The following is a 23,435-nucleotide window of genomic DNA, read 5'->3' as shown; positions in this document are numbered from 1 at the left end:
GCCTTTTGATGTAAATGTGCCAATTAAGTTGCAGTCGTTAAGAGAGGAAACAGAGCTCCTGCCACAGAGCCGCTGCTGTAGGTAAAGGTTACAGTCATGTGGACAGTCGTCTCACATTGTAACAGCAGTGAGGATGTGTGCTGGTGGCACTGGACTTACAAATAAAATAAAAGAACTTGTCGCCCGAAGATATTTCAGCAAGGGATTCAAGAGGAATCATGTATAAATAAGCTGTCTATGCATCCATTTCATGAGCACAAAGAGTTAAACGAATCTCTGGAACACAAAAAAATTGACATTCTGCCAATAAAAGTTTATTAGTGACCTTCACTGCTTTGAGAGCAGTTATAATATACAAGGGAAGATTTGTAACTGGATTTCCAATGAATGCTCTGAAGCAATCTAGACTAATGATATCCCGGTAAGAGTTCAGTGTGTGTAAATAAATAACGCTGCAAAATGGAATAGATGTAGTTCTTCAACAGGTGCCCCAAGCGAAACAATCCCGTCACTGTTATGCTCAAATCCATCCCAAACCACAACTGACCAAACATTCAGACCACCAGCGTATTACAACCTGATTGAAAGCACATGTGATAGCCAGGCTGGCATTCACACTGTACAGCTGAGGAGAGCTGCCAGAGCTGCAGTGTGTGTGTGTGTGTGTGTGTGTGTGTGTGTGTGTGTGTGTGTGTGTGTGTGTGTGTGTGTGTGTGTGTGTGTGTGTGTGTGTGTGTGCCTGTAGTTTCACACAGCCGCCACTAGATAGAGCTGAGAAAGATTTAATTAACTTGTTGACAGAGGGCACAGTCAAAGCCTGCTGAAAAGATGTCTCACACACACACACACACACACACACATACACATAAACGTTTACATGTACACACTATGCAAACATACACGTTTACAGCGCTAAGATAAACAGCGCTTAAACTTACTGAATAACCAACCATTAAACAGAGTCTGTGTGTGGATCTGAGAATGAAGCAGTTATCTTACAGAGCCAGCATGAGCTCCTGAATGACCCTACATTTAATAAATAACAGGAGTTAAGGATTTATGAGGGGCAGGCATGAAAAGCCCAAATAATTGGTATGTTTTTGCAATAAATTCATTTAGCATATAGCTCTCTATTCTCTGGACTTCCTGATCTGAACACGCACTGAGTCCAGGGACAATATGGACAAGTCATCTCAAAATAATACCAATTGATTTGCTGTGCACACATACACACATAAACACATGCAAGGTTTCATAGAGGCCAATGCATCTGCAGAAATAGAACACAGGGACTATTTTCATATCAGAAGAAAACCATCTCTCTCCTTGCCTTTTACCTTTAATACAAACAATTTTCTCTATGGGTGTACATGTGAATATATTTGTATGTGCGTGCACTTTTCTGGTTTTCTGATACTGCTGTGCCAAATACCAGACACACACTCCAGCTGACACGTTGACCCCTCACCTCCCACCTCTACACAACAACCACACTGTTAGACACAGGAAAGCAAGACGGACATGAGATATTGACCACAGATTAACTCTCTCTCTCTCTCTCTCTCTCTCTCTCTCTCTCTCTCTCACACACACACACACACACACACACACAAATTAATCTGTGTCATGGCATCTCTCTCAGTATTTGAGTCGTCCACTACTTTCGGGATTAAGCTGTCTGGTGTGAGTCAGATGAAAATCTTTTAAAAAGATTTTACAAGCATTTGAATTCATTCAGAAAAAAGAAGCTAAATATAAAGCTAAATCCAAATTCTAAACCATAAGTAAGACTCCAGTTGTTCCTTGATCACTGGCTGCGTCTCCTTCCACCCAGCTGACCACAATGGCAAGAAGCATGAGTACAACTCAGGCTGTAGGTTATAATTTCCAACATGGCGCTCTATAGTTACGATTTATTTATAATGCCTTGTGTACACAGACAGAAAATCCATTATAAGCACCCATGCTGTATAAAGGGGTTATTAGAGTTTACATCGTTTATATGAGATAAAAATAAGGGTTTGGTTTCTCGGTGTGAGGGTAAGTATGATGGAGGTGTTGCACCGTATAGCGACGTCTGGCTCGACGTCGAAGAGAAAAGACAACGCTGCAGATCAGCACATGTCAGTGAATCCTTTTGAAAAAGAGATTTCCATAAAATATTAATGATAAATAACAGAACACAAATAAGGAAGTTCAGATGGGAACACATCAATGCCAGAAGAAGTACCAGGTGAATTCACAAGCTGCCAAAAAAATCTAAAATGGCGAAAAAAGTCTGTTTCTTAATTTAGAGGGGCATCAAGACTGATTTTGAATTTTAATGATTCATGAGCTGTCAACACTTTTGTGCAGCTATTCTATCAAATTAATTCACATCTTCAGTTTTTTATTCAATCTAACATCAGTATTTCTTCGTGTCAAATCTGCTGAAGCTTGGTTGATAGAGTACCCAGCAGAAAAACATTGGAAAGTGAGAATAAGTGTTTACATTACTGACAAACCTCATTCCAACATCCTGACAAGCAGTCACAGAACTGTACTTTTGTACTTTTCTTTCATTTGAAAGCGTGACTTACAGAGGATTTAATGGCCGTCAGTCTTATACAGGCAATCAATTTCTTTGTGAAGTCAATTGTTCCAGCTATAAACCTCAATCAAGTGTTTCTAATGATGCCTTTCCTTAAGCTCTTCATCCGCTGCTTTTGTCTTTCACTTCCTGCCTCTCTATAACGTCTATACTGATGACTCCAGCAGTCTGTGTGGTTCATCGGTCATTCCGGGGCAGTGCCAGCAGTAACTGTCGCTGCAGCTCCCTGCGTGCCGTTATGTGGTCGGTGCCGGTTTGTGTGTCTGCCACAGATGTGCTGCCTGCCAACGTGTATCAGGCCAGAGTCTCGTGTGGTTTCAGGCCACAGTCTCAGTTTGGACCTGCGGGTGGACCCTGACACCGCAAGCCCTGCATGGGACCAGGGAGCCCAGAGGAGGAGACAGTCAGCTGTTCCACCATCACGTTCAGCGGATGCAAATTACAAACTAATCCTGAGCCACTCAAACGTCCAACACTGACTTCATTTTGCTGATAAACCTCCAGACTTGAACCAGCCCAAAATTAACAAAAACCTTCCCATTTCTATATCTCCATTCACAGCATGAAGCAGAATCAGAATATCAACATGTAAAAGAGTCACGCTGAAAGTCTGTTAACACCGGCACAAAATTTAAATCGTTAGAAGGCAGCTGTATACATTTACTTTGGGAATTCCCGCCCTTGAATCACACTGTTCCTCCTTTCTAGGTGTAGTTTAGCTGCAGTGCTAATGCTGATAGAGTGGAGTACTGGAGAAGGGAGGCATGTGTGTTTTGATATTTTGTGTTCTTTATATTTTCCTCAGAAGTCATTTGAGACATATAACTGCATCCAATTTATTCATTGCTTGATTTGGTCTTTTTTCACAATATGTTCTTTTTTTGCAGTGACCCTATTTAACTTTTAGACAAAAGCATCTGAAAGTTAGAATAATACATATCAGCTGAATAATACTGCTTGACATATAAGCTTGTTTAAAATGGGTTACAAAGTTTTTTTTAATAGCCTTTAATGTGCAAATGACTTCTCAAGAATGATTTTCTGCCAGCGTAAGATAAACTCTATTCCAATCTGTCATCCTCCTCATATTATTAGACAGTTAAAGAACACTACAAACAAATAAAGACAAATGTAAGTCTCAGATTGTCTTGAAGCATTTTCTCCATAGTTTCCTTGAAGCTCTGAAGGTATAAATAGTTGAAACCATCTTTTCAGACTATTTTTGAACTGGCCTGTCTGGAAAAGACATGTACATGATTATGCCATGAGAACGCACACAGCTGGTTTCCACCCTTCTCCTCTGACTTCTTAGAAGCAGCAGAATACCACTGACTGGGAATAGAATCCGATACAGACAGTCTGTTATTATGAAATTGGCATTCCCTCCTGCTCTCCTTGTACATCTTCTGCTGTAACTAAATGTCTCCAAGCTTTGACTGTCCACACACAAAAACCACTAAATCATCACGTATAAAACCAAGAAACAGGAGCTGCTACCTTCTCCTCGTCCTGCTCCCTTAAGCCTGCGCTAAAGTGGTTTGGTCTCAGAAAGACTTTAATAAATTCACAATTTTCTCATAGATTAGCACAGAGGCCTGGGGAATTTAAATGCATATATTTACATATTTACATCACACATGGCGAGGTTTGAGTTTTGGTGATTTATTCATCCTGGAATGAGATTCTGAAAAGTTTTCATTTTAAAGAGGGAGTAAAATCACTTAACCATCTATTTGGATATAAAAGCCAGTCACGCGTTGCTTCTCTCCATAAGGGTGCATTGTGGTGTTCTGAGGCATTTACAAAGACATACTCATTATGAAGGTGGGACGGATATAAAGGGCTGGAACTCCTGGGAAATTCCTGATGACAAGGCGGAGAAAAACTGAGGGGACAAGGTTAGAGCTGCCAATCGGAGTCACACGTGACCGGCAGGGGCCTGGAATACCACACACTGCCATGCAGTCACTGGAATGAGCTGTCAAAACCCTGCTCTGCTTCAATGCCACATATAGTGGCTCTATTCACCAGGGAGGGAGGGAGGGAGAGAGAGAGAGAGAGAGAGAGAGAGAGAGAGAGAGAGAGAGTGAGTGCAGGGTTATGTTATGTTATGTTATGTTCAGCCAAACTGAGACAGGCTGCCCTTTGAGGAGCCCCGCTTTGAAATTAGGTTGAGGAACATCCATGTCAAGAAAATATTGCCCTCTGATTTTCTCCCCCTTTGAACAAAACTCGGCTTTCATGCGTTTCTGGGCTCGCTGCTCGGTGGGTGACTGCTGATCCTCCTCCATCCATCCCTCCTCCTCCCCTTTCACCGGTCTCCATTCTCCCAGGGAGGACGGAAGAAACACGGGGGATCGTGACGTCCTTCTTGTCTCTCTGAACTGGTCCTTCGCTGCCTGGGTGGGGCGCTCTGACAGGTTACCCTCACCACTATGCGCACAGGAACGCGCTTGCAGACGCGTCGCGCATGAACGCGCACAGGGACGCAACATACCTACACGAGTCCAGGGGATGCCCAGACGCCCTAACGAGTACCAAGAGTTTTTTTTTTCTTTTCTTTTTGTGTCACTGTGACATGATCACAGCCACTTTTCTCCCTCCAAGCAGAGGAGGAAGAGCTTTGCGCTCCGCGGACAGCAGCGCCTCTCACACACAGGCACATTCACACTGATGTGGCATACATTTCCACACCCTGTGCTCAGAGAAAAAAAAAAATCCATAGCTTACAGACACATATACACAAACAGAACTGTACAAAGCGCACATAGACACGAAGACACTACACGCTTTCAGTCCCAGACCCCTGCGACCGAGGTGCGCCGCCGCATAACCGCCTATTCATAAAAAGCGAAAGCGTCTCAGGCTCTCGCCTCCAAAGTACACACTGCAGACGGCAGGAAGGTGCAATCGCCTTTTGCAATCTGAAATTGGAAACGGGGCCAAATAATACACGTACAAGGGGCAATTTATGTCACAAAAGCCCCCTCAGTTCGTAAGTGGTCGCAGCTGACATGGTGAGCAACATTCAAAGGAAAAATCTAAATAAAGTCCACGGGATTGAGATGTAAGATTGTGTTGAAGTAAAAAAAAAAATAAATCTCAGAAAACCTTTCCTCAACTAAACTTAATTTGTACTTTTTTTCTTCAAATGTGTGCGGAATATTTCTACTGTAGACCTACCTCAGTGGAGTAAAAGGCAGAAATGCATCAACTAAATTACTGAGTGAAGCCAAAATATGATGTTCTAATTCCAACATAGCATGACTTAATGGGTTATTTATAAATTACATAGTTCATCAAATTGTTTCTCTGGTATGCTGTGTGACATTCCGCAAGAGAAAAGTTCAATCAGATCCGAGCTGATCCGGATTCAGGTGAATCAATGCGTCCTCTGTCTCAAAAATAACTGCGACACCGTGTGGCCTCTGCAGAAACTGCAGCACAGTCAATTTATGATTTTTAAATTTGTGGAGCGAGCAGATGGTTTTTTCACACACACACACACACAAAAGAAAAATCGTTATTTTTATAATCATAAAAAAACCTGTGAAGATTGACAGCCAACACACAACGGTGCGTTTTGCAGATATCCGTAAAAATATAGAGCATACCTGCTAAAAAAAAAAAAAAAATCTCCATCATGAGAAGTCCCTCCTTCCTGGGCAACCAAAGGCAGTGATGGATTGACTGGTGCACAGGCTAAACTGGTAAACACCTGGCAAAGCTCACACAGTCCCGGCTGGCAGTCTATCCACAGACCAGCATATATTCATATAAACTAAAATCCATTTAGATCGTCAATAAAAGTGAACACAGATCTGGAAAATGTGATGCTTAAGCGACAGCCCGCTTTAAAACCGACTGAGCAGGTACTTTCACCGTCCTAGCCCATGGCCCCCTCCAGATTAGGAGTGCAAAGTGAGCCTCATCCTGTCAAAACGAGCAACTAGAAGTAACGTTGATGAATTAGATGTTATTAACATGAAAAGTGGCAAAACCACCAAAAATCACCCGTATGACTGTAGAAGTGGAGCTCAGGGCTAAAAGTAACATACAGTGAGTAAACACCTGTCTGCAGACTGCACAGATGTTCAGACAAAGAAAATTAAAAAAAAAATAACTGAAGGAAAAAAAATAAGAAAAGAATGGCACTCATTTAACATAAGAGTGACTTATTTGATTTCAGTGTCCCAATAAAACAAACATAATGGAACAAAGAAAAAGTTATAGTAATCCTATTTCATTTACTATTCGTTCAGGAAATACATCTTTATAAACGCGTTTCCTGAAATATGTTTCCACAGGTAAATATCTCATGATCTCTCCTTGTTTTTTTTCCAAACCATCACTCCCCTTGATGGGAGAAAAGAAACCACCCAGAGTCACTGATGAACTCTGAATGAAAAAGACAAAGCTCAACTTCCTAAGTGTTCAAATCTCTTTGTAGGAAATATCTATTAAATTTAGGGATCCGGACACTGCAGGATCTTTCAGTAGTGGCGCATTGTTCCCACTGACTGAAGCCGGTCAGGTGCGCAAAGTGTCCGATAATGGGTGAGGTGTAACTTTACGCAATTCAATACAAAAAGACAACAATAAAACAAGTAATTTCAAATCAGAAAAACACAAGAGATACACATAATCATGCTTAATTATAAGATAAATTGTATTACCTGCCGAAACCAGGGTCGTTTGGCATACGGTGAGCACCACGATTACCAGGGCGAAGGATGAGAAGTTCAAGCGCCATGGTCTCCGTTTCTTCCGGAAAGGACAATCTCGAATATCCATAGTGTTGCAGACGTTTGCCGGCCTGGTTGAGCTGTAAATGTAGGTTTTGGAGGGAAGTTATCCTGTCACAGAAAGCCAGCCGACGACGGGAACCCGACTGAACCTTCTGTGAGGCGAGAGAAAAAGGCACGCCTCAAGAGACGCTTTACCTCTCTCCCGGAGACCTTTCTTAATGATTCACTAGTTAATGCACAAAACCTAAAACACTGAAGAGGGGTTTGGGGTGAATATCTTTATTTTAAATTTTAACCCCTTAGTGCTAGAGCCCCATTGAGTCCGATTGGGTACGAGTACCCAAAGTGGAGAGAGCAGCCGAGAGAGACCTGGAATCACGCTCTCTCTCACGTCTCTCTCTTTCCCTCTCCCCTTCTTTACTTTCTCCCATGAGAAGTGAGAGCGCGTGTGTGTGTGTGTGTGCGTGTGTGGAGAGAGAGAGAGAGAGAGAGAGGGAGAGAGGGGGGGAACAGAAGATGGCACAGGAGGAGGGAAGTAAAGGGCGTGCGTAATTACGCACGGGACTCACACGTATACGTGTACGGAGGAGAGTCAGAGTGCGATCTGAACTTTATGGAAACAGACCTCCACAAATATCTCAGTTTAGACGTGAAACAAAGGCGTCTTTCTTTTCAGCGGCCAGTTGGCGGTTTAATGTCACTCATTTGTGGCGCAGCTCTCCATTAACACATCTGCGAGTCTCTGTCAACAACGGAGTTTACTCCGCGGACAACCCGAATCACTCCTTACCTTCTCTTCTTCCTGATTTATGAATCTGTGATATGTAAAGGCAAACTTCAGAGGGAGAAAGCATCCAGGTGACCCGTGGATGAGAGAGCAGGGCAGCGAGCGGCGCTCTGAAGTACATTTGAGTGGCAGCTGCTCCATCCAATCGCACTTCTGTCCGCCACCTTGACCACGCCCCCTTCCCCCCAAAGAGTCCGTTTCTTGCTTCACGCTGATTGGTCGGCCCCACGTGGCCTTGTTTTGCAGCGTCAGCTCAGGTGTAAAGAGAAGGGACGGAGAAGGAAGGGTCCACACAGTCGTTAGACACACATTTGAACTTCAAATCCTCGTTAAATCAAATTTGGCGTCTGTAAAAACCTTTTCCTGAGAGGCAGGAATGTGAAAGTTCAGTGTTGCTGCTGCAGCACATAGTGCCAACAGAAAATGAGAATATTCTAAATTATCAATAAATACAATGCTTGATTTAAAAATATTTTTGTTACATATATCTAGAAGTGTTAAAGAGTTTGGATGACTATTTAATACTCTGCAGATTAATTGCTAAAGGATTTATACTTATTTTAACCATCCAATTTTTGTACAAAACTCCACTGAAGACCAAAGTTTAAATCAGATTTAACTTCACTCCCCATCCAGTTACATTACAGACGATATCTGACAGTCAGGGCCTTCTGATGATGCTTTGTAACTACCTACACTTATTTTTATTTTTTTATTTTTACAGCTGATAAACAAGTTTCCAGTTTTGGAATTTCAAATACTGCAAATTAATACCCTCAAAAGATAAATTCCAGGCGTTTTGTGCAACAACATTAAAAAAACAAAACAAAACAAAAAAAGATAGAGAAAGAAGCAGATTTCTTGCAGCATTATATTTTATGGAAAATTATCCCAAGATAAATAGTTGTTGCTTTTGCCTTTCAAACCTGATTACACTCAGAATTCCATACGGGAACACTGTCATGTATTTTTACTATTGAATAAATAGAGATGAAAGACTTAGATTATCATAGGGAGTTTCAAAGGGAGGCAGCTCCACCCTTCAGAGTTTGAATCATGTTGCTCCTCCACAGGTCTGACTCCCTGACTCCGTGGATGCTTTGTCTCACACCAAGTCATTTTTGGATTAAATCAGATCCATAAAAATCTGAATTTTCCTTCCTTTTAATGAGTAATACCCAGTGAGTCATTACATATAGTTTGAGATCAGCATAACTGTCATACTTTGGATTTTGCACTACAGGCCAGTATACCATTTAATCTGCCTTTATTATACCCAAAATATATTCAGTTTTAAATAATGTGCATCAGCAAAGAAATTCAGAGTTTAACCTGCCGCATGTTTCTTTATCTTTCTTTTTTCTACCTTGAACTGATCTCAACAATTAAAAGCAAATTCACCATTTGAAGCTGTTGCCACCATTCAGGCCCCACCCACACTTGGATTAACCAGGTTTTACTACAAAGGCTTTGAAGAAATCTGGATGAGTTTTGGGCCTTGTTATCGCTTTCAATCAAATGCATGAAAACACTCTTTGTAACAAAGTGACAAAACTCCTGTCTCCAGTTCAGACTTACGGGTCTTTACAGATACTCTGCTTCTCTCCCACAGTACAAAAAAATGTGTTTTAGTGTAATTAAAGAGTTTAAATTGTCCATGATTGTGAAGGAGAGTGAGGCAGTCTGTTTGCTCTGTGGTGAACAACAGGTTAGCGTGTACTTCACTCGATGCCAGCTGGGATTGGTTAAAGTCCCCCAATATCATACTCTAGATATAAAGCTTGCTTTTTAAGATCAGATCTATCTCTAAACTTATCCAGGCCACGTGAACTTTATTGGCTTCATAACCTGGAAAGTTGTTTGTGCGTGATATTTGTCACTGCCTCTTGTCGCATCTGTTACAGAGCAGACAACGAACCACTGGAACATAAAGTTTTCACGACCTGCAGCGATAAAGTCAAAGAGACATACCTTCAACAATTTCAAAGTCACTTTCTTACCCATAGCTATTATAAAAAGCATCTTCTTCTTCTGTTTCAAAGCTCCGTCACATACCCAGCCGTCTGCCTCGTAAATGTCTCTGCCTCCGCAGCCCATGGTTAGTCACTTTCTTTGAATGCAGACTTCACATCTAGAAAGCAGTAATCAAACATAATTATCCCTCCATGCTCTATACCACTCACTGTTCCTCGCTACCTTTCATTTATGCCCCCTGTTCGTGAGGGATTCTCTGAGGGAAGACGGGCCAGGGTTGCATTCAGTGGTATTTTCCAGAACAACTCTTTTACTAGCATTCTTTGCGAAGGATCTGTTGCAGAAATAAGTACCAAGAGTAGCTGATTGATTCATAAATTAAAAATAGCTATTTAGTCAATAGTAAAATGCAGCCAGCCTGCCTTTTATGGGATGCTTTTAGGAGAACAGCAACCAGCTGTGAAAAGAGAACTGAGACTGCTGAATTAGTGGAAATACATCGTATGAATGAAGGCTCACTGTTAGATGCAAAACTGTCAACAATAACATACAGTAGATCAAATAATAATAACAATAAGTATGGATGGATTAATGGATTTTTTAAAAAAATATAAATTAAAATACTGAGCAGTAGGTTGAAGCCCTTTCAGGCCTGCAGAGGTGCTATCATAACAAGCATCCTATAACAATATGTCAGGGTCTCCTCTGATCCTCATGTCCATCTCTTCCCTCTCCCCCTGTCTGTGTCTGTCTCACCTCACATTTTCAATTATTTTATTAACCAATCCACTGTTAGTTTGGCTGTCTGTCTCCCCATCCACCTGAGTGAACTTAAAAACGTCCGTACTGCCTCGTCTACTTCTCAGTCCTCGTCGGTCCTGACAGACTAAACATAAATATGCTACAAGTACATAACAGTCCAAGCACTTATGAGAGTATAGTAGCACTGAACAAAGTAAAACTGAACAAAGTGCATTCATGAAAGAACATGCAAACTCCTTAGAGAAAGGTCCTAAACCTGAACCCAAAAGCCAAGTGGTTTGAGACTGCTAAATAGGCAGAAATACGCTGTATAAATGAGGTTCATTCATGACTTACTGTCACATGTAAAACTGTCAACACATCATACAGTAGGTCAAAAAATCTAGTGCTTGCCATAAAAACGATCTTTATGTGTAAATCACAACATTCAGGCTGAAAAGTACAAGTACTGCAATACAAAAAATGTCTGAATGTGAGGCGAAGGCATACAAGCTGGAGAAAATGCATACATGCAAACTCCACAGAAAGGTCCTGAACCTCAAATCCAACAGCGGTGTTCCAGCTGTGTGTGCGACCTCAGAAAAAAAAACATTTTCAGGAAAAGGATTGATGGAATTCATCAAGTTTGTTGAATATGTCATTGAGAATAGTGATATGATGATCATGCTTCAAAAAATTTATACAATTTTATTTGAAAATGTACTTAAAATTGGCTAATTTATTTTGTTTAATTAGGTCAGTATTTATTGTACAGTCTGTTTCCTGGGTTACCTGTCCTTTATTGAATTATGATAAAAACAAACACATGCTGGCTTTCGTGTGATTATGTGTGTTAGTGCTATGAAGGAGTGGAGACCAGTCCAGGTCTTCAGAAGGACTCCAGAGTTTAATGAGACTGGCTTTATGTGGTGGGTTTTAGTGCTCATCATTTTTAACAATTTGAGAAAAATATTTGTAATGTACAGACATTAAAAGATGATAGAGATTATGCCACATTATCTTTGCAATTGATGTATTCACAACTGAATTTCCTTTTTTAAATCAAACTTTTTAAGCGTGAATGCAAATCCAGATTTCTTCCCACCTGATTTTACAAGATAGATGTTTTTGTACATATGAGCCAATATCATTTCTGAATTAACCTTTTGTTCCTTGTGATGTGGTAAATTCCATAAATACAGCAAAAGGACACATTTGAAGTATAATGCCCAAGTTTTAGCTCAGGTCTGGCAGGCATGAGCTGCCAGTGCGTTTGCATATGAAGACAGCCAAAAGAAGAAACTGTGCAGCCCTCTCATGAGGAACTACAGGGGCGAGCTTTGAAATGTACAGAATGAGAAGGAGCGGCTGCTGTGTGATCCCGCTACGAAACCAAAAACTAGACGGCTAAATCCAGCAATTATCCATCAGCAAGCATGAGAAAAAGGCGAGGGCATATTTATACCTATATATTACTATATAGAGAAAATATACAAGGTTATGCTTCCAGATGCACAGAAGCCATAAAAATTCTCCTTTTTGTAACTGAAATCTAAAACTGAACACTGAAAATGTTAGTAACTGCTCAACTGGCATTGAAAAGTTGGAGCATGCCATGGGAGTGCAGCTTCACTGTCCAGTTATTTTTCCCAGCAGAGGTATTTGTACTGAATGAGATAGTCCAGGAAAGGCTCCCTCGGTGTGGCAGCTCTGGGTTTTTATTTTTGCTTCCTGGACACAGTGGATTGAGTGTTTAAAAGACAGACTGGCTCTGGCTTCCTTGTACTCTGAAAGCAGAGGCCACAGCCTGTAAAAAGAGACACCCAAGAGACATTGGTGGCAAAGCATGTTTGTTCAAGACTTAGTAGTTTAGACATTTTTGCTTTTTTAACCACTTCACTCAAACTGTCACTCAAGTGTTTTTGTTGCATCTGGAAGTAAACTGAAGGAATGACTAAAACCAGTGGTCAGGACTGTACGATTTTCAATATTAAATCATTCTGACTGAATTAAAAGAATTAAAGGAGGGTCTAAACATGAACTTGTGAAAAATATCAATATGTCTGAGGTTTTGTCCATCATGATTAGCTTCAGCTGCCCTTCACCATAGAGGGTGGAACAGTTGTGCAAAAATGTGGGCTAGATCTTCAATATATTTCAGGGATGCCCATTATTATCACACTCTCACTGAATGAGGATTTTTGCATATATGAAAGGCTACAGCAGTAGTTAATGAATCATTCTAAATATTTAGCATTAAAATGGCCAAAATTGGCTCCAACGTATAGTTAATGTTAGAAAATGATCTGAATAATTTGGAATACTGGTATGACACGGGGAAATGGTTTAATAAAAGTAGAGAAAAATAAACAGATGAATTTAAACTTGCAGTTTGAGTGATAAAATCTACAGTACCACCAAGTCACTACATCATATCACTTAATTTCAAATTGTGACAAGGAAATTTTATTATAATTTTACTGCAACGGCAGGTTAAAATGAAGAGTCTGCATTGAAACGGCAGCCTCAGATTTGCAAATTAGTATGTTTCATCTTGCTTGACCACAACCAAATGCAGCATAAAGCAGTCCCGCTTTTGAACTTTGTTTAATCCCACACAATCTGCTGAGCGTGCCCATCGTGGCAAGCACCACAAATTCCAAAGATAAAGATGAGCGCACATGCTGGCTGCAAAAGCATGACTACATCATTCTGAAACTGAAATACACCGAGTTTAAGAGAGGATTTAACCAAGAGGTGAGGCTAATAAAATAATCAGCCATCATAAAACACAGGTGCCTCCCTCCATCCTCCTGTGCAGTCCAGAGGAAAATCTGCATGGAAGGTCATCTTCGAAAACCTCCAATGAAGCTTCAGCGTCAGCTGTGTTTGAATTAATAAAGACTTATAATTTGCTGGGCAGCAATTTAAGGGCTGTAAGAACCCTGAGACCACAAGACGATCCCGGAGAGGAAGCCCCATCTGATGTGGCCACTTGCAAATGTCTCAGTTTGTCCAGTCGGACGGCACTGAAATGGTAAGAGTCTGTTAAGTCAAAGGGTAACTAGCGCACAGCTAATAGAGCTGCCTGATGTGGAAACATCTGGGTCAGGCAGTTAGACTGTAAAGATGGGTGAGACCAAGACACGAGTGTATGCAAGACAAGAGCAAGAGAAAGCATTTTGTTCTTGAAGATGGATTCGGCAAGTGCCTGTGGGCAGCCTGCTCCGAGCGCTATTTCCAAAAGGAGAACCTTGTAATTACAATAAAGCGGCCATATTATATTGCTGACTTCCTTGAAAAGTCTGTATTTTACTGGGCAGGGCTGCAAAAGCACACACACCCTGCTAGCCACAACACACAGAAATAGATCAGAGCGGGGGCTTGCCTGAGAGGAAACGGCGAAAGGGAGCGAGGGGGCTGATACGCTCCGCTTTAACAGAGGGGTCAAAGAGTGTCTGTCCCAGTGTGATGAATACACACTCTGCTGGGCCCGGTGAGGCTGCAGGAGGTGTGCTGAGCCAGGTAAAAAGTGGAATTCAGACAGAGAATGGGTCAGTGATTTTGGAACTGGCCACCAAACACACCCAGCTAACCACATACCTCGAAATAGGCAGGAGGGGCAGAGGAGGGTGCAGAAGGGGTGAGGATGGGGCAGGGTGAGGGAGGAGGTGGTGCACACAAGTGGGTGTGTTTTCTGTGTGGGGTGAGCGCTCATGAGCTCTGAAGTTTGCGTGCCAACTGATGTAAAACAGAGTATGTGTGTTTAAAAGAGAGAGACAGTTTATATATGAGAACACAAGTCTGTTGATATCTGATGAAGTAAACTACACAAAAAAACTGAAGTAACGTGCGTCTACCCTTCTCTCATTCTTTGCATTTTTCCTTTCTTTTTTTTTTCCACATGTATCCCATTGCTGTCTCTCAACACTTGGCAATTCTTTCTCAGCAGTTGGAAGGCAGTGTCTTTAGCCCTTGACGTTAAACATAGCAACAGGTGAAGTCCAAGATTTGCTCAATTTAGCACAATTACTCACTGTTGGAAGATAATTTGCCCTGATGATGCCTAATGGCTCTGCTAATAAAAGGTTATTAGAAGCAGTGGTGATACAGTATGAACACGGAAAGAGGAAAATATGCTGCGTTGGGCAACAAAGGGAAATATTTTAACATACAGCCTAGGAGAGTGTTTCCTATATGACATGAATCCATCAGAAATATCAATATCACCTGACTAAAGGCAGATTTGCGCTTCACCGAGGGAGCAACATAAAAGATTCATATCAAAGAAACACAAGACGACTAAAAGAAAAGTGCTGACAAGTAATGGCAATTGTTTTTTTTTTTTTCTTCATGAATACCAGGGAATATTGCCTAAGCCTCAAATAACCACATCTAGATCTGCATCTAAATACCAAAATCCTTGAAATGAAACAGAGCCAGAGATAGACGAGAGAGATAGGGCTCGCGTGAAGGTTTGAGGAAACTGCCGTCTGGGAGGGGACGCTAGGGCCGCGGAAAGGTACAGGCAGAGAAAAATCACAAGAATGAAAAGAGAAAGAGAGCGAGAGAGGGACAGGAGAGGAGAGGAGGGGGTGAGGACAGGCGGGCATAGAGCTGGGGGGGGGGGCACAGGCATGCAGAGGGTGAGAGGGAATGAATGAGGGCCATTGATAAAGCGGGAGAGAACGGACAGGAGTGAAAGGAGAGGGAGAGAGGCAGAGCGAGGTGGGATCAAAAGGTATTTGCACACGGAGATTCCTGCATAAAGCCGAGGTGTGGAGGCAAAAGGTGGATGGCCAAAAGGATGGACGGACGCGTCGCAGAGCTGACCCGTGGACTGAAACTCAGGGTGGGCCCTGGGTAACTTTGACACAGCAACACATTTGTGTTCTTAGTGTCACAATTTTTTCCCACAAATGAAGTCACCTGAAGAGCAGTCAGAGCCTGAGACAGAGGCCCTCAGTTTGAGTCTGAGCAGAGTTTCCCGTGAATTCCCCGTGCAAAGGTTAACTCGGGTCCCATAATAAAACATTTCTAAAAATTGGGTTTTTAGGGCTTCTCCATGGTTAAATGTGTCAGTGGAAAAAAAAATAAAGACTGCAATATTTACAAAAAGAGAGGACACAATGAAAGGAAATGGCATGGATCTTGAAATGTAGTCACCACTGGGCTTTTGTGGCATAAATATAAAACAGGCAGCTACTTCTGGGTATTTAATTCGTTTTCTGTAACACTAAATCCAAAAAGTTGAATAAACCAGGCTTTATTCACAAAGAAGCACAGACAACAGTTTGATGGCTGCCACACAGGCCAAAACAGTGGGACAGTGTTGTTAGGGATGAGACCTACCGCTGAAGTTTAGGGAGAGAAAAGCTGCTCCGTTCTGCTCTGATGTGAGATTTTAAAGGTGCAATTACTAATATTACATCAGATAACATACTTCCCACCCTCCCCCTCCCCACCTTCAGTGAGTGTCACTCAGGTTGCCAGTTTGAGAGACTTGAAATAAATTTAGACAGTTCAGGCATGTCACCCTAATATGTTACTAACAATTCACCTCATAGTTTGCAAAAGCCCCACCAAGCTGTTTTTCTTTAAACTGACCTCACTGAGACTGCATGTAGGTTTTTGCTGTACCTGTCCTAATGCACCTGTCTTCATCCCAGATGCTTGAATCTTGCACGTCTATCGTATGAACTTCAAATGGTAAAATTAATCTTCAATGCTCCAATTTGTGTGATTATAAAGAGGAATAAGGATTAACCTTAGCTAAAACCTGCTGTTCATTGTGAAGTTATCTGCTTCAAAAAAGAAGAAGAAAAAAACTTGGACAGGAGGACATGGAAGAGATGATGAGGTCTGGAAAACCAAGCGTGTGTTTGTGGGTTTCCTTCATTGTAAAGGATGAAAGAAGAGAAGCACCAAGAATGTGAAGCATTATAAGCATTCAGCTGGTTCAGTGATGAAGGGACAGAGGGCGGCGAGGCCCTGCTGTAACCCAGACGCGTCAGCTGGACACCGAGAGGTTGAGGGGAAGGTCAGGTGGGTCAGTCTGACATTGGAGTGACACCTTGCTGTACTCACTTCAAGCCTTCAAGCCTTTTGAACTGGGTCTCTACAGGCTGAGGCGCTCTGTGGTGATAATACTGTATCTGGCTGACAGTTGATTCTCATAAGCCGTTTTTTTTTTGTTTTAAGGTGTTTTAAAATCAACACTTGAATATAAACAATTCACTGCACTGCTATCATGACATTATACAATAATGGGGTAAATCTTGCATTGGCCTTCTGGCAGACTGGATGTTCACCAGTTTCCTGTTAAAACCATCTAGAACTCAATTCTGCTCCATATTGAAGCATCGACCATTCCCACTTGACAGTGGCCGAGCAATTTGCTTTCTGGAAGCTACACAGCCAAGTATATAAAGCGTAGTGTCAGCTGCGATATAGTGATCTCATGGCACTTCAAATTTAAGTAAAATATTGAAAAAAGCCCAACAATCTCACATAAGCAAGCCCTATCAGTAGCAAAAGTGGAAAACTGTCTTTCATAATGAAGAAACCTCGAGCAGATCCAGACTCACAGGTAGCATCTTATTGCTCGTCCATATCTAAATATCAGTTTAATATCTTAATATCTTGTTGAAAATGCAATATTTTGCTTTGAAATATTTTTACTCAAAGGGCAGCAAACACAACCTACACACCCTAAATAATAATCACTAAAAAGCAAAACATAAGTATTTGTATTGCATGCATCATGTAAACTGTTATTTCATTCACAATTCCTCACTGACCGCACAACAGTCTGGGAAAACCAGCTCCTGCAGTTTCTGAAATTCATCATTCAGGTTGCATCGTTTTATGTTTTTGTAATCTTTCAATTTTCATTCACAGGTGACTCACTGCCTGAGCCCAGGCTCCTCCCCGACGAGTCTGTCTGGGCCAAAAAATACCAGAATCAGTATTTCTGTTACAGTCCAGTCCTTTCGGTAACATGCTCTATCCCACGATTTCTCTGTTTAGAAACTTGAGCTTTGCTGAAAAGCTCATTTTCTCGTGCATATTTAATGTGGAGAGCACAAAAATCCATCAATGAGGATAAAAATGATCATTGATAACAAAATTTTAGGCTGGCTTAAATTGAGCAGCTGCAGCAGTAAGAGGAAGGCGTTAAAATATTTCTATTTTCTTAGTTTGCAGTGTCATAAAAGCAAAGGCTCCCTGTGTGGAGTTACCATGTTCTCTCTAACTCCTGGGCTTTACTCTGGCTTCCGTCCACAGACAGGCTTGTTAGGTTGATTGGTGGTTGATTGGCCATGACTGTTTGTGCTAGTCATTCTCTGTTTCAGTGTCTTCGCCCTGAGATGGACTGTCTTCTGCTCTCCTCCAGTGTCAGCTCTGATTGCTTTGACTATATGTTGCAATAAAGTGGATAAAGTCACTTTAACAAAGAAACCAGCTCATGTTCCAGTGCTGAAAGCTAAAATCCCCAAAAGATCAGTGAAATGCAACATATTTTATAGGTGGTGTGTTTTTAGTCTTGACTTTCTTGAAAATATGGTACATTGCAACATCCAATATGAAGTTCCTTCCAAAGCACACCATGGAAATACATTCCAGTCTATGTACGATGAGCACAATAATCCAGGTCTCCAACTACTTATGCTGTAAAGTAAATATAGCTTCAATTGAAAGGGACTTGACTGACTGAACTTGAACAGAGAATCCAAACGAGTCCACCGTTCCTCACTCTCAGCGCCCGCTGACAGAGGGACTCCTCAGCCGGCCCAGGTCGATCAGGAATGCACCAGGGGAGAGGGAGGGAATGTACCACAGGGGTGTTGAGGAAGGGGGTGGGGTGGCAGCGGAGGAAACACAGAGGGGGGAAACAGAGGGGTCTTTTGTGAGACAGGAAGCTGCAGAGACCAGGGCCTTCTCTCTCTCTGGGTACAGTAGCGGAGCAGAGAGAAACCAGGGATGTGAGAAAGATGGTCGGGGAGAAAGACTTGAGGACAAAGTGCATTGAGGAAGAAAGAGAACCGCGAAGGACAGGATGAGGACCTGAAAGGGGCGAGACGAGCGTGGAGGGTTAAACAAGAAGCTGAGAGAAAAATGTTTAAAAGTAGGACGTTTATATTTAGTGTCCAAACACAACTGAAAGTCCTATTTTTTCAGAAAAAGTTCAGCGAATATAAAAATAAAAATACACAATACAATATATCACATTAAAATGCATAAATGTGTCAAAAAGGAAATCTTTGTTTAGAGTGCGAAAGAACAAACATCACACTTCAGATCAGTTTTGACTTCCAGGAATCGAGCAAAACCCAGCAGGTAAACTGAGGAGGGTGGAGGCTGCATGAGCTTCAGATTTTGAAAACTGCTGTCAAAAATGATTACATATTTGTGCATTTGCAGTAATTCTCCCAGAAAATGTATTGAAGACTGTGCTTAAACAAGGAAAAAAAACTAACTCCATGTAAATGCACATTTAATAGCAGTGCTGTAAATAACCCTTTATGTGTTACTGACCAATGACACTGTATGTGGCAGTAATGACTTATATATGTTTTGATTTCTGTTCAATATTACAGTCAAATGAATAACTTGGGTACAGTTACAGAATCTGATGCAGGCTTGTTCTTTTTTACTTGTGTCATAGATGAAATCTGTTGTTGAGCTGCTATCTACTTCTGTTCCGTGAGCACTGATATTAGCTTAAAGCAAATGTGGTGTCTCCAATGAAGGGCATGTTTGTCTCATTAATTCTAAACCAACTCATTCGATGTCAGTTACATAAAATACCCTCCTCTCAATAACATTAGCCTATATCTATGATTAGCATTCACGTAATTGAAAATAAGAGTTCCCTGCCTGCATATAATCTGGATGTTTTGTTGCTGCTTCTTCCTATTATTAGTTCATAAATGAGTTTCTTTCATCAAACGCTAACAGTATTCAGATTATAGAACTCTTCCTCCCACATAATGCAAGTTAAGGTGAACTTAATGAGTGAATCAGTTATTAGACTGACCCACTTAGTGCTTATGTATCAAAGCAACACTTCCATACAACAGCTATCCAAGTGAACAATCGCTCTACATGAGAGACAACAGTCACGTCTTACTTTCCCAAATAACTATAGCCACTTGTTAGTCATTTAAATAAGTAAATTAAGTCACTGTCTTCAGAAATGCTTCAAGTAAAGCTTCGCAGTATCAAATAAATGTGACAGTAGACCTGCTGAGCAGCTCTCATTTCTGAATGTATAAAGCATTAATGCTTGAGTAAAGGTGTTCCTAACACTTCCTTTAGGGTATTTTATGGCAAAAAAAAAAAGAGGTCAAATTGTGAATGAACACTGGAGTTGAGAAGAAAGGGATTCAGAAGTGGTGAAAGTGGAAGGAGTGAGGCAAAGGAACCAGTGTGTGGGAGTGAGAGTCGGCTCCACAACAGAAGCACAAAAGATCAAAAAAAGAAAAACAAATGATTAATTTCCAAAACAACGTACGATCACACAGCATTCACACTCAGTTATTGAGGTCAGGGAAAACCAGCAATAAAAACAATCGGAGCTGTTATGGTCAGGAGCTCGGTCTCGTCTGTCTGTCCTCTGAAAAGTCATCAAAGAGCTTTTCATCTGCGCTGCAGTTCAGACCCATCCGGGCCATTACTGCACCAACAACACATGCACACGCCAAGGCGGCAGCATAAACAACTGACATGCTGCTAAATAAAAAATACCACCCTCCCTTTTCCTTTTTCTGTCCTCTCATCATCAGGTTTTTTTTTCCTCCCACTGACACATTTCATCCGTCTCACGTTCACCTCTGGCAAACGGACAAGAGCCCGTTAATCCTGCCTGCGCTCTCCTGTCAGGACAGTCGAACTCAGAGACGGAGCTATGTGATTTTTCCACTGCGAATATTTCATGTCTTCTATTCACACTGCGCAAGAATAAAAAAATGACTGGAACGTTGTCAGGCTTTCCATGTTCACTTTCAAAGCTCCACAAGCTGTTGAAGTTAACAAGGTCGGTCAATTTAATTTGTAACCCAGTTGTTCTGAGGTTTAGACTTCAGGTCATTTGGTCATTAGAGAACCTGTCTATCCTTGTATTCTTTAAAAAAAATAAAAATTCAGTGTTATAGCAAAAAACAAAAAACAAAAAAAAAAACCCACTAAATTTGGGTTGTTCTTTGGTTGTTTCTATAGTTTCTATATATCCAGTCCAGAGTTATTGGTTGCAATCCCAGTCACCTCTTGGTAAAGGCAGGTTACACGCTGGAAGAGTCATCAACGAACCTGACAGCACTGAGGCCCGCTGGTCCTTCGTCCATACTACTGATCAAGAGTGAGGTGCTGTCTTGGTCTCATGATGTGAAAATGTGAACAATACGGTGAAGAGGACGGTTTAAACATCAATTCTAACTGAACCAGGAAATGTATTGGTCCATTCATGGCTCAAACGCCTGTAGTGAATATTCCAGTTTAGAAAAAAACAAAAAGTAGCAAAAGCAGCAAAAGTATTGAGAAACATTAATTCAACATTCATGTGCTTTCAAATGCTTAGAGATGGTCACATTAACTTCACCTGTAAAGGTAATAAAGCATTTTGGGTTCATGATGAAATTTCCATTGAAAGTTCGCTATATAAGTACTATAAGGGAAGATGAACCAGTAAAACAAACACTGTGTTCTCAGCAGTAACTTCAGATTTAGCTCATGGTATAGGCCTTTACGTTGAACGTCAAATGTGGCTTGAACCACAAATTGCATGTATAGTTGTTTTCAAGCTCCGTAGAGAACACATTTAGGAGCATATGCAAGCGGCACCGATACGATGCCTTCCTGAAATATTTCTGCGTATGATTCTCTCAATCTGACATATTTTTATCTGTCATGGTGCCCTGATTAGAAAGCAACAGCGACTGTCGCTCAGATGCAGAATTACATACTTTGGTCGGAACAAACTCTCAGATTCGTCCAGATTTAGCTCTGCTCAGGAGACACTCGCAACCATTTAAGTGTACCCTGGCTCAGACTTGGCCCGTGCACACACAAGCCTAGCATATCATTACAACTAAAGGAACATGGGGACAGAGGCTGACCAGTCATTTGGCTTTGCTTAATGCTGTTCTCAATCATTGTAAGGTTTGTCGCATCCGGACAGTCTGGAAGCTTCACGTGGAACGCTGCAGTTTTCTAGTTTCTAAAACGAAAATACATATAACTTTAAAGAAAAAAGACGCCAAGTGCCACTTAGTGTCATCCCTCTGATTTAGAATACATGTAAATAAAATGTCTCTAATTCTGTGCAGTCAGCATTCGGCAGTGGGTGGTTCAGATCATTTATCTTTAACCTGTATTTTCAGAACACGCTTTTGAGAAAACTGCTTTTTTGTCAAGTTTTGATAAACCACACACACTGTGAGCCTGGATTATAGGCAGGCCCAATGTTTGATTAAAGAATCTGACTACCTCACAATGCAAATACAAATCCATCAATCAGTAAAATTTAAAAAGTCTCTGAAATTACAGCAAAACAAAGGGAAAATAAGAATATTCAAACCTATATTTGGTTGCAATTATGAAAGTCTAGATGACGGACAAAGAAATAGCTTAAAAAATATGACGTCAGTAGTTCACGAGACAGAATGGAATGAAATATTTATGTTGTATTGCAGTTTGCACCGTTTTAAATGTACACAGGTCTTCTTAGCTCACTGAAGCTGAGGAAGACCGAGTTTCTGTACGTGTGATGGTTTGTTCATGAGTCTCACCTTTGGGGTGTTTCAGCCACACAAGACTTCAAACACAGCTTGCTTATTCGGTGCAAACAGCAACAACATTGACGTGGTGAAAATTGACATTAGCGAAAGTGAAATTAGAAGGAATTTGACCTCCGGTATAAAAGGTGTCTTTCTGCAGTGCTCAGATTCACAGAGAGGAGAGGGAGAGGGGTGAGAAACAGGATGGAGGGAAGCACATGAAGAATCTGAGCTGAAGGAGAGCAGGGGAGAGAGTGGGAGAGAAATTGCACGTTACACACAACTTGTTTTTACTCAGTAAGAGAGAGGTGGAGAGAAAGAGGAATTCCTGCAACTAAAAATGGGACTAAACTGTGATTAATGCAACTGTAAGGAAAAATCGACAGCCAGACGTTCAGAGAAGACTTAGCTAAAATTGCATTGATCTGGAATCCTTAATTTAGATGTTATCAAGCATGCCAATTCAGAAAGAAAAACTCTTGAATGAATACAACAACAAACATCTAACATTTGCCTGAATAAATCTGTCAAGTATTTACCTGAATCTAAATGGGAACACTACACTCTGGCTGCAGCAGGTTCTTCAGTGCTGTCTTGGCTGTACTGCACTCTGTGGTCACGAACAGAGAGCTCTTTGTGCCTGCGCCCTCTGCTGGCGACCAGCGGCACTGCAGGAAGGAGGGACACCTTCCACAGTGGCACACTTGGCTCCAACATCTGCAAACGGGGAAAGTGATGCTGAACTTTCATTGCATTTGTCCGTCTCACTTTTTATGTTGGGACTGACTATGATTAACAGTTTGGTAACTGAAGACATA

At 41.4% G+C, this 23,435-nt stretch overlaps 1 protein-coding gene across 4 annotated transcripts in view; it reads right to left on the bottom strand.

Annotated features, from left to right (window-relative positions):
- The window catches only part of col11a2 (collagen, type XI, alpha 2), a 42,563-nt gene extending 34,829 nt beyond the window's left edge, over window positions 1–7,734 (bottom strand). For all 4 annotated transcript variants that reach the window (XM_030120171.1, XM_030120169.1, XM_030120170.1 and 1 more), the window contains exon 1: window positions 7,267–7,734. In XM_030120171.1, the coding sequence (XP_029976031.1) occupies window positions 7,267–7,384 (118 nt within the window). In that variant the 5' untranslated portion in view covers window positions 7,385–7,734. The remainder of the gene's footprint in view (window positions 1–7,266) is intronic.
- Window positions 7,735–23,435: the final 15,701 nt, after the last annotated feature.

Source organism: Salarias fasciatus, chromosome 22 (genome assembly GCF_902148845.1).
Source record: "Salarias fasciatus chromosome 22, fSalaFa1.1, whole genome shotgun sequence".
Taxonomy (NCBI): domain Eukaryota; kingdom Metazoa; phylum Chordata; class Actinopteri; order Blenniiformes; family Blenniidae; genus Salarias; species Salarias fasciatus.
This window is presented reverse-complemented; position numbering and strand designations above follow the sequence as displayed.